Here is a 12,728-nt window from a genome sequence, read left to right as displayed (position 1 = left end):
ATTTTGTCTTTAATTGAAGTCACAGGAATCTGGGAGAAGATGTGGGGATGCTGATTTGTACCTCATAATTTAAGCCAAATCAAATAATACATATTTTCTAAAAGAACAGCTATAGTCTTGCTTAAAAATGGTAATAGGAAATATTTTGGTTTAAAAAAAAGGTCTCATGAATGCAACTTTTAACACACCCTCCAACTTTGAAAATCACAGTGAATACTAATTCATCACCAAATATATTTCGAGGATGGTTGTCATTGTTATATGATATGCTACATAATATCATATGAAATGATGCATTCTAGGAAGGTAGTTTTCAAACTCTGACCTGCAGAGGCGTAGGGCATCTAAGATAACTTGAGAAACAGCCAGGAAGGATCCAAGAGCTAAATGGGAAGAACTCCTGGACACCCTCTGCTACCTGATCAGCTCAGTATTTATTTATCAGTTTTGCACAATTGGTTTCCATCTAAAATTCCTCTGCTTTATTAAAAAACAAACAAAAAAAGATTTGAAACCCTCTATACTGAACATTCTCTCCTGTGTAAAGGGAAACAATCAAATCATATTTTCCAGACCAACTCAGTGTAATTTCCTGAACCAACTCAGGGCCCAAGAGAATTACATCCATATGAAAAGGATGACCAGCGTAGATAACAGATGCATAGCTTATATGAATCTACATATGGCTGAAATTGAAATTTGTCATATTTCCTCTTGACCTTTTGAAATTGGCAGTGGTTATGTTTTGATGGCTATGATCTTGATTTTAAAATTTTTTATAGTAAAAAATATCCATTGCATTTAACAAGAGCTGTCCTATAGATTAAAATCATGTGACCCTGTATGTTGTCAACTGAATGTGGGTATTTTAAGTCAGTTTTTGCATTGTGCCAAGTATTAAATCTGTAAATCTTGAAGATTCCTTAAAGTTTGTGTTGCCAGAGTGTACTATAGAAATGTTGTTGTGTCTGTCTCTTTTTCACAATATATTTTGCATTAAAAAAGTAGTTTGAATTACATGTTGGCTTCCTGCAAAAAGCTTAATCCAGAGCTTGAATCAGTCTTTGGGTTTGTGAAAGTGCAAGAGTTTTCCCAAAAAGTGTAGCGTATATTTAAATGTTTGTCTTCGTTCTTTCTAATTCTGTGTGTTTTCCTTTTTGCTAACCAGGAGCTGCAGGTAAGTGTTAGCCTGGTGTGGTTGACTGTTTCTTCGTTGTCATCTGTGATATACTTGTCCTTCTTGTGGTCTCATTCATGTTTGTGTATTAGAATAGAAATGGCCTAGAAAATAGATTTAGTTGGACCCTCAATAGACAGAACATCAAGAAAATTGTTTAGTGACAATAGGTTATCAATGAAATAATTTTGATCTCTTTCAAGATAGACATTTAATGATGTGTTTAAGTTTAAAGAAATTGAAGGGCTGATTGAAACTCTGCTTTGGATAATGCATTCAGTATTCTTCATCTTGGTACATGTCTTCTGGTGTCTTACATTTACAGCATGTAGAAACATCGGTTTGCGGTCTTAGCAATCATGTCTTCCTTTTCCAGGGTGAAAGTATGGACAATTTCAATTGGGGAGTCCGCCGGCGCTCACTGGACAGTATTGACAAAGGAGACACACCATCCCTCCAGGAGTACCAGTGTTCTAGCAGCACCCCCAGCCTGAACCTGACAAACCAGGAGGACACAGATGAGTCCTCAGAAGAGGAGGCAGCTCTCACAGCGAGCCAGATTCTCTCGCGCACACAGATGGTATACAGTTAACCTTCCTTCCAGTGAAAATGGTCTCATTTGACTCTTTAACTTCCAGCTTAGAAATTATTGTTTCCTGGTCTCCAGTTTTCATGTCATTATGGGCAAAGTGCACACACTGAAATGAAAATGCAAAATGTCAGTGTTAAAGGAGTGTTCCTTATGACAAAACTAAACTTTAAGTGGTTACAGCATGCCCGTGAGTAGTTAGATTATAGTTCATCTTGGTTTCTCTCCTGTTCTTGAGTTGTTTTGGCACTTTTAAGGGCTCTCCTCTTCAACAATACCTATTTCTGGTATCACTGTGAACACCACACCCATTCTTCTTTCCTAGAGTAGTGTGCAGGATGGAGCAAGATGGAGTAGTGTACTTGCACTAAGTCAATTATGTGGAATTTCTCATCCACAACCCAAGGGCCAGATGACAGAGTTAGAGAGTGAAACATGGGAAATAATTGCTGCAAGAGCCATCTCTTTTTTCAGAAATATGGGGATGTAAGAAAAGCTAAATTTGCAGCCAAGTAGGATCAGGAGTTGAAGATGGCAATGTGAGAATTAGCCACCATGACAACCACAGAAGCCTGTGGTCACCAATTCTTATATGAAAGCCTTTTTCATACTAAAGCAAACTATGTCTCCCTTTAATGGAGACCCATTTGCTCTATGTGGTCACGTGCCTACACTGATGTTGTACCTGGCTGACTTTCGACAAGATGTAAAATTGTCAGTTTGTGGTTGGCTTCCTGTTTTGACACTTCACTGTTACCCTAGTACATCTTTCTATATCACCCATGTTTAAGGGTTAAATGATAAACGATTGCTGCTAGCCGCAGCAGCAGCAACAGCAGCGGTCACTTCCTGAGTGACAGCCAGCTCTGTGCAAGGTGTCTCATAAGCACTAGTCTCTATAGCTCACCCCAGCCACACAGGGTATTGCTGAATTGCAGATTAAGTGACTTGCCCCAAGACGAAGCTAGTGAGTGGATTTGAACCAGCCAGTCTGTCTCTAGTGCCGTGCACCTAAGACTTGATCTTCCAAAGACTGTTTTTTCATGTAAAGGAGTAGTCAAGTTCCTGGCCACAGGGTCTGACTGAATGAGGCAGCCCATAGGCTTGAAGACAGCTTTGCCTTTGTGTAATTGTGTCTTAATTACACACACTACAGCTTTGCCTCTATGTGACTGCAACTATAGGCTTGGGGGTACAAGTACTTTTTACTAAAACACTGTGTGACTCTGGTCAAGTTACCTAACATTGCCTTTAAAATGGGACCCCTGATAGAGTTTGCCTCTCAGGTATTTATGATGAGGAAAGTCTCCTGGCATACAGTAAGTGCTTAATAAAAGATCTTAGCCTGGCACAATGTCACGTACCAGTAATCCCAGTGATTGGGGGGCTGAAGCAGGAGGATTGCAAGTTTGAAACCAGCCTGGACAACTTAACAAGACCATGTCTGAAAATAAAAAATAAAAAGGGCTAGGGACGTAGCTCAGTGATAAAGCATCAGGGGTTCAATCCCTAGTATTACTCCCCACCCCCCAAAAAAATTTTTAAGTTGCTTCCTCTTTATAGGAAAAATATTAATTTTTGCTTCTGTACCCTTCGTCATAAACTTTATGTTTCTTATGTTAAATATTGACCCCAAGAAAACTATAACTCTGGTTAAAAGGAAAAGGCATACATATTTTTTTAAATTAGTAATAATTACTTTTCAAAGAAAATAAACCTCACCAAATATGGCTCGCCTTTATAACAACTTTATATTTTTTCCTTTGTCTTATTGAAATTGTGCAGTGTTGATTTTTGCTTGTATAAGTGAGTGGCCAGTTGATGTGGGTGCCTGCCCCTCCTTCAAGACTGCATCTTTGAGAACTCCTCATGCCTGGCACTGGAGGTCCAAGGGCTCCTACCTTTACAAATCCTCAGACCAACTGAAATAGAGACCACAACCATAAAAATATACAAAAGACGAGCATAGTTTTTATAGAGCTCTTCCACTTTTTTTTTTGGCAAGACATATTAATACATACTTAGCTTTCTGCTGGGGAGTCAGCTGCTTGCATTAATGCCCATTCTTGTATAGACTGGAAAAAAAAAGATAACTAGGAAGTTCCAGAAGCTTTTTATAACTAAATTTCTAAAATGTTCTTCTTGTGGGTTTTGTGACATCTCAGGCTCATAAATAGATTCCTCATTTCACTCTCTCCCCTGACAGTTAAACAACGACTCTGCGGTCGATGAAACCATTCTGTACCATCCCGACTTACTTCTTCAGTCTCAGGATTCCACTGGCAGCAACACCACGGAAGAAGTGCTTCAGATCCGAGACGAGACCCCAAGCTCGGAGACTGGTCTAAATAATTCTAGTAGCCAGCTGCCTGAGGTGGGGAGAAATGGGGCTGGCGCATGGCCAATCTAGGTTCTTCCTAGCACTGTTCCATCCCTTGCTTTTCTTTCCAAAGAGTTTTCATCTGATGTGCTAATTATTTGATTCATTCCCAGTATTTCTAACCTGTTGGGTTGTTATAAACAAAGTAGTCAAATCCGATTTTTTTTTTTAAGTCAGTAGGTAATAATGGAAAAATGACCCACAGGTTAAAAATAATCTCCAGTGTTTCAATGAGCATTTTGTGTTGCAGTGTGTGACTCGGTTACTGGGCAGGCGCTTCTCTGGGAGTGGCAGGCATCATTTGTGGCGCTACGTTTTCTTTGAAGGATGGCTTTTGCTTTTCCTTCCCTTTTTGCTTTGTGTTGGGTTCATGTGATTGGTGCTGTGATTGGGATCAGGACCTCAGGCCAGCTGTGTTCGCAGTTGGTTAAAGGAAATTTCTTAAAAAGACTTTGGAGCCACTAGTATTTATGTTTTTTGGAAAGGCCTGTGAGAAGTAAGCCAGATTCCAAGCTATTGACTGACCAAAAATAAGTAAGTACTAGTTTTCTGAGTGTTTTTTTTTTTTTAAGACTATTATAGATTACTTTAAAAAGTGTAATTGCTATAGCTCTCTCTGGTATGTTCTTTGATGCCTTGGTGTAGGTATTAGAAACTGCTATATTTTTGTCAGTGTTAACCACATTAATATAGTTACTGGATCTATACTAATCTAGCTACTAGATCTTATTATTTTAGTAAGGTGAATTCTCATGTTCTTAGTTGATGATTTATTTTCCATATTTGAATTCTCCTTAACCGTATGCAGGTATATTTTGGAATGAAGGCATTTTGGCTTCCTTACTAGCAGTCTTGAAAATACTTATACTACTATGTCAATTCAATTAATGAAATATTTATTGTGATTTCACTACATGCCTGGCAAGCACCTAAGAGTGAGAAAAGCAAGAATACCACATGGCTCTGTTCTAAGGAGTTTTTTGTCTATGTTAAGACAAAGATTTTTTTTTTAAAAAAAATTACATTTTCATATGAGAAACAGTAATTCAAGTAATTCAGGTCCAAGGCTATGTGAAAATTCAGAGGAGAGATCAGCTGAACCTTGGGGATATTAATGGTAAAAGACAGACTTCAGGGCAACCAGCACTTTCAGGCAGAGGGACGCCATGTGGAAGACCAGGCATCATGAGACAGTATGGTGTGCTCTGGTAACTACAAGAAGCTCAGTATTTATGAGAATAACATGGACGAGGTGAATAGAATCTAAGACATTCTGGGTCCTGTGGGCCATTCTAAAGACAGGCTTTAGTTTGAGATAATAGGAAGTCATGTGGGCTTTTTTTTTTTTTTAATATATGTGATAGTCAGCATTCCATGTCTGCCTGAGATAATCAACTTCAAAAGAAGAAAAGTTTATTTTGGCTCAGTTTTAGAGGTTTCATTCCATGACCAGTTGAACCTGTTGCTTTGGGCCTGCAGGGGCACATTTAAGCAGATGCATGTGGCAGAGCAGAGCTGTTCACCTCATGGCCTGGAACAAAATAGAAAGGAAGAGGAAGCGGGAGGCAGTTGGGGTCCCTCAGAGCATATCCCCAGTGACTTGAGACCTCCCGCTAGGCCCCACCTCTTAAAGGTCCACTGCTTCCCAATAGTGTGCCCTTCTGGAGGGAAGGTTTTACCAAATGGGCTGTTGGAGGACATTTCAGACCTAAGCTGAACAATACTTATTATGTGACAAGCACTGTGCCAGATACATAGATGAAGATAGAGGGCATATATGAGCTTTCCTTCATTGATTTAATCAGCATCTACTGAGTCCCTACCTCAAGTCAGACATTATTCCAGGCACAAAGCAATGTAGAAAACAAGACAGTGGCTCCTCATGTTATGGAGCCTAGTCACAGGAGTGACCAATAATGAACAAAACAAAAAAATAACAAAGTATCCATCCTATTAATTGTACTATGAAAATATCATAGTAATGTGGTTTGAGGTGAGGGAGAAAGCATTTGAGGTGAAGCCTAAATAGTAAGTAGCCAGTCTATGAAAATTTAGAGGAAGAATGTTCCAGGCAGAGGAAGCAGCAGTTTAAAAGACTCTGGGTCGTGTAGAGAACAAAAGAGCTGCCTAATGGGGCTGGAGTGCAGTAACGGAGCAGGCGAGCAGGAGTCCCAGGGTGAGCAGCAGGCCACAGGCTGGTAACCATGAGAGATTTTGAAACAGAAGGACATGATCTGATTATGCCTATTTTTTAAAATCTTGGCTCCCCCTCCCCCACCACCCCACCTTGGAAAATGGAATGTAGGCTATAGTGCCTGTCATCAGGGGAGAGTTATAGTCTTCTTTGTGTCCTTGTGAAGTCTCTATGATGGAGGTGTGGGTGGCAGATTGGAAAAAGTTAAGAAGGTAAGCTAGAAAGAAAAGAGCTAGAGAAGAGGAGGGCCTGAACTGAGACGGTGCATGAACATAAAAAAATATTTGCAGGAGACTTGAGAGAGTGACAGGTGCACTTTAGATGGCATTCCTTTCATTGTCTGAAGATTTGTTCGGTAGCTGTACCATTAGTTATGAATCTAATCTGTCCCATCTGGATTGGATCATAGCCTATTAAAAGGTCAACAGACCTGCTCATTAGAAACAGTGAAAAACAGATTGGTACAAGAAACACCTTTTTAATCAAAGCAGCATGGCAGCGGCTAGATATTTTAATTTCATTTTAAAAGGGGGAAAATCTTCTATTCTGGGTTATGAAAGTTACTATCATAGTGAGGGAAATTACCTCCTAAAAACTTCATATATATTGCAACCAATATGTTCTTTCAATTGGGGCATCCACCCATTATTCATCTGTTGTAGTGGACCTACTTGCTAAGCACTAAAAAGTTCCTGGGACCATTGTTTCTTTTAAAGGGAAAACATTTTGGTTTTATGGGTGGTGCTGGTGTTGTTGCTGCTGCTTTTTATTTCCTTTAATAGTGGTGAATTCATTACTACTACACACGTCATGACAGTAAGAATGAAAGGGGTATTCTAACACCACACTATTTCATTTACAAACAGTTCTGATGATAAAACAGTCTCCCACAGGGAGTAATGCTACACGGCACCTGTTGGCTATATTGGTCCAATTCGTTTTTCCTTCATGGCCGTATAGTGTCAGATGACCCAAAATTGCCTCGTTTAAAAAACAAAAAAAGTGTTTAAGTATATTAATATAAACATATTAAAATAAAATCATAATCATTTTAAAATCAACTTTTTAAAATATACAATTAATTTCAATAGGTGAAATATTTTATGAGTTAAAAGAATATTCCTTAAAGTATTTGAATTTTTCCCTTAAATTATGTTCACATTGGGAAGATCAAAGAGAATGGGCTAATGCATTTCATGTCATGATAGAAATTCAGAGCTATTTGTCCCTTCTCTGCAACATATACAAATTATGCTCTGATCTCTAGAAAGAGTTCTTTATTTGTATTTATTAGAAAAATCTTCACAGAGGGTTATAACAACTTAGAATCAAATTCATGAGCCTCATAAATAATTCCTTATAGAAAATGAATCTGAATGTTACATACAAAGCATGTGTGTATGTCATTGTCTAGTAAGGTAAAGGCCAAGGAAATTTGATTCTCAAAATCTACATATACAAAAGGAAATCCATTCCATTAGCCCAAAAGCACTTTCTTCATAAAGTCTAGGTTTTACTAGAATGTTTCTGTATATAATAATTACTGATAAAACATTGTCTTTGAAATTACACTTTGACAAATGTAACCAAATACAGGTGTGAATTAATGAATGTTGATTCATTCAAATTAATGGAAAAGTAAGGCTGGGTATGGTGGTATAATCCCAGTAACTCAGGATGCTGAGGCAGGAAGATAACAAGTTCTAGGCCAGCCTCATCAACTTAGTGAGACCCTGTCTCAAAATAATAAATAAATAAATAAATAAATAGAGTTGCTATAGCTCAGTGGTGGACTGCCCCTGAGTTCAAATCCCCAGTACAAAAAAAAAAAAAAGTAAAAGGGAATAGAGACTATTATCAATAAAATTTGTAGATGTAGAAGTATCTCTAGTACTGTCTCATAAATTCTCTTTCCTAACTAATGCCTTCAATGACCAAGTCTTTTTAAAAAAATTTTTAGATGGAAACTATGGAGTATATTGAATATAAGTTATTGTTCTGTATTATTTTAAGCGCTATTCTGTGAAGACGTAAGAGTTTGCTGCTATCCCTGTACTGTGTTTTCTTCCCATATTCCTGTGTCTTTGATGTCCTGTCATCCCTTTCCATGGAACACCATCCCTATGTGGCTTCCTCTAAGGAGACTGGTCTTAATTTTCTCAAACAGTTGCAGTCTCCCCTTCTTTGAGTACCAGTGGTCATTTGTATGTTGCTGATGGTATTCACCATTCACTTACCACATGCTAATATATACTGTTGTCATTTGCATGTTAGCTGAACCCCATTAGTAGATCATGAACTAATTGTGATCAGGAATTAATTTATACCAGAGCACTTGCCCAGAATCTGATAGAAATCCTTCTTTTTATCAATTCTACAGGTGAATGAATTAAGGTGAGACTAATCTGAAGTCAGAATGTCTGGCTTTTACTTCTCATATTTTGAAAGGAAAATTCTAATTTTTATTTATAAAAGATAAAATACTACTATATAGCTAAAGCAGCTTAAGTCCAAATACTGAAAGAAGCTGATCTTTATTACCAAAACTCTGAAACCACTAGTACTTACATTCAAACTGACTGAACTAATATTCATGCAATTAAAAACTGGTGTTGACACCATTGATCTATACTTTGGAAGTATTTTTCTTTTTTAGTGGTGGTAGTTCATTTAAGAGTCTACCTCATGCCAGACATAGCAACATTATTTCAGTAATATTAACAAAGAGAAAACTGATAGTATACTTTATAACATATATTTACTACTGTTATTATTTACATAGGATTAAAAGAATTCCATCATTCTTGTTGATGAATGAGCTTACAATTCATTGAATTTTGAAAGTGCATCAGTTTAACCTGATTTAGTCTCTAGGTTGATGATGAAGCTTTATGAGTACTCAAAACGGAAATGAGTTAGTGTATGTCCTGCAAACAGCACCCCCACACACACCCCCACGTTACAAATGTTCACCTCATTTCTCCTAGGAAGGCCAGCATTGTTAGGTTCAGCATCCTTCTGAATGGACAGTCCCCATAGGACCAGTGGGTTCTCTATCTTGAATCATCTCCCAGCTTATAGTCAAAGAATTCACTGTGTTCATATAATTAAAGAAATAGTAGTTCAAATAAGACAGAGTTTACTATAATAAAATGTTTTACATCATAGAATTAGAATAAGTATAAGAGAAGACATTTTACCAAAGGATATATTTCCAAGTGAACACCCAAATCCTGTACATAAGAGAAAAGTAGGGGTAGCAGAGGGGACTCATTGATGGTTTTTTAAGGCAATAAGCTATATAACATCATTTCAAAAAATTTTAGGGCTGTGATTATAACTCAGTGATAGAGTACCTGCCTAATAATCACAAATCCTGGGCTCAAATCCTCAGTACTACCCCACACACACACACAAAAAAAAAATCCTATTAAAACTTGTGATACTCCTGCTGCACCACCACACCCAGCCTAGAACCATTTAAAAAAAAAAATCAAACACAATTTTATATAATTAGAATTCAAAACCTCTAAAAATTAGACCATTTAACGAAGATGACTTGATAAAGTGAACTTGAATGGCAGTAGTCACTCACTATGTTCATAAAATTCTTTTTTTTAAAAGTTGTTAAAGTCTGCTAAAAATGTGACCATTTTTACAGGATTCAAATTCAGTATTAAAGGAGGAACATGTTACAGGCTTTGAAGATGAAGGGGCATATATTATACAAGAACAGCAAGACTCTCTTGTCTGTCAAGGAATTCTTGATTTAGAAGAAAGTGAAATGCCAGAGCCTCTGGCTCCTGAAAGCTGCCCTGAGTCAATCTGTGAAGAGGATGTTACCTTAGCCTTGAAAGAACTGGATGAAAGGTGTGAAGAGGAGGAGGCGGACTTCTCTGGACTGTCCAGGTGAGAAGACAGAATCACAAACCTGTAATAAAGTGGCATCTTCTCCTCCATCCTCTCCAAAAAATGCCTCTTAGTGATTGCTTACTTTCATTTTTCTGTACTCTATTTTCATTTTTAAACATAAAATTACTTACTGTTATGGGTTTGTTTTCTGTTGATATTCACATAAAGAAAAACAAGTAGGCCGTTCCCAAAGCATAGTGTCATTGTGCAGTTAGAGAAGCACACCAAAGTTATTTTGTAATATTTTTATTAGTGGTAAGAGTTTGAAGTTTGGTATTATGTAATAAACAGAAATGATAATTTCTTAGTACTGTAAAATGCTAAATTGTCCCTTTTAGATGTTGATCTTTTCCATATTCAAAATTTATTATCAGAAAGTATGAAGAATTCCCAAATAGGACTTTTTCCTTACTTGTGGGCCGGAGTAAACAACTATTACCTATAGAGGTTTTTGTTTTTGTTTTGTTAGCAGTACAGGGCTTGAACCCAGGGATACCCTATTACTAAGCTACATCTCCAGCTTCTCTCCCCACTTTTTTTTTTTTCTTTTTTGAGACAAGGTCTCACTAAAGTCTCCCTGGCTGACCTCAAATTTGGAATCCTCCTACCTTAGCTTCCCAATACCAATTTTGCAGGGGGCAGCAGAGTGCAGTGGGTACCAGGGGTTGAACTCAGGAGTTCTCAGCCACTAAGCCACATGCCCAGTCCTATTTTATATTTTATTTAGAGGCGGTCTCACTGGGTTGCTTAGCACCTCACCATTGCTGAGTCTGGCTTTGAACTCAAGATTCTCCTGTCTCAGCCTCCTGAGCTGCTGAAATTACAGACAGGTGTGCACCACCGTGCCCAGCTTACCAATGTTTTTTAAAGGAAATTCTGGTGGCTATTATGAAACTTATATACCAAACAATTCTATGACGATTAAATTTTATATTTAAATTTTATAAATATTCATGGTTCAGAATAATGTATTTAATAATCATCAGATGTTTCAGTTTTATAATAAAACATCATACTTTCATACCTCCTGTGATAATAGGGTTTTAATCTATAAGATATATGGGAAGTTGTTTTTTGTTTTTATTCTCAATTAGAATGCTTACCTATATTTGAAAGTAAATATCCAGATAATAATAATAATAAAAAATCTTAGTGATACCTTTTTCTACCTACTATCTTGGATAGAGCAGTAGCCCATGCAATTACACAATCAAGTACAAGGTCAGAGACAATTGAAATGATATTAAGGTAAATACTCAAACACTTTCAGGTTTCTAAAAGGCCAAGCCAGTCAATTACTTTGTCCAAGTACTACACTGAAACAGAATGGTTCATTCCCACTAAGCACAGAGGTTATCTACTCTAGCTTTCAGGACACTTTTTGTTAAAATCACTCACTTCTGTGACATTTGTAAAGTATGAAACCAGTTGTCAGCTTTACTTTGATATTTTTCTCTAATCTTGATTCAGGTCCCTGTCTTTCATGTGAATTGCTCTATGATTTCTGTAAAGCCGTATGGATCAATCTATCTCATAATGAATCATGTAATTTTATATCCCAAGTTACTTATTTCTTTATGGAGTGTCTAATTCAAAACACTTCATCTTTTTTTCATTGTTCTATTTGTGTAAGTATGATCTGGCAGTGGGATTATAAATTCCTCAAGGGAAATGGCCAGGTCTGTTGTTTCTTTTGAGTCAAATTTATCATCTGTCGTACTAAGAGGCACATTGTGTGTGTTCATGAAATCACTGAGCTAGCAGTGAGCTGTGTGCTGTGGCTAATGGCACTGGCTTTGGACCTGTGGTCCTGGATTCATATTCTGGCTCTGTCATTTTCTATCAAGTAACCTAGGCACATTATTTATTTAACATCACTGAACTATTTCCTCATTCATAAAATAAATAGTAATGAAGTTGTTATGAAGATTGAATAAAATAATCCATGTAAAGCACCAAACACAGCGCTTGACACAAAAATATGATCATCATCATGTGGGGCTGCTCAAATAAGAAGTGTCCAGAATTAACCATTTGAAATGAACGCATTCTAATCTGTATTATTCATAGAAGTTACTGATATTAATCCACAGCAGAAGCATTTATAGAACTTGAGTTATTTTGCAGTAGCCACTTAAAATTAAGAGTTCTAATTCTAAAGATGCTTAGCAGAAAAAAAAGTATTTGTTTATGCCTTCTTATAAATTGTTTAGATCTTTGTATATTCCAAGACAGTATTTTGACTACCATGATATTTGTGTCAGCAGTCAGGATGAAGAAGAGCAAGATGGTTTTCCAGAAGTTCAGACATCACCTCTACCATCACCCTTTCTTTCTGCCATAATAGCGGCTTTCCAGCCGGTGGCGTATGATGATGAAGAAGAAGCTTGGCGCTGCCACGTCAATCAGATGCTGTCTGACATGGACGGATCCTGTGCAGTGTTCACTTTTCATGTGTTTTCTAGATTGTTTCAGG

General features: G+C 37.3%; 1 protein-coding gene across 10 annotated transcripts in view; it reads left to right on the top strand.

The window, feature by feature from the left end:
- Fryl (FRY like transcription coactivator) overlaps positions 1–12,728 on the top strand; it is a 234,906-nt gene that overhangs the window by 208,390 nt on the left and 13,788 nt on the right. For 6 of the 10 annotated variants that reach the window (XM_048784445.1, XM_048784446.1, XM_048784439.1 and 3 more), the window contains 4 exons: positions 1,554–1,757; positions 3,973–4,140; positions 10,002–10,249; positions 12,517–12,727. In XM_048784445.1, coding sequence (XP_048640402.1) covers positions 1,554–1,757; positions 3,973–4,140; positions 10,002–10,249; positions 12,517–12,727 — 831 coding nt within the window. The remainder of the gene's footprint in view (positions 1–1,553; positions 1,758–3,972; positions 4,141–10,001; positions 10,250–12,516; position 12,728) is intronic. The other 4 variants (XM_048784444.1, XM_048784443.1, XM_048784441.1 and 1 more) reach the window with 1 other exon arrangement.

Source organism: Marmota marmota, unplaced genomic scaffold, assembly GCF_001458135.2.
Source record: "Marmota marmota marmota unplaced genomic scaffold, marMar, whole genome shotgun sequence".
NCBI lineage: Eukaryota > Metazoa > Chordata > Mammalia > Rodentia > Sciuridae > Marmota > Marmota marmota.
This window is presented reverse-complemented; position numbering and strand designations above follow the sequence as displayed.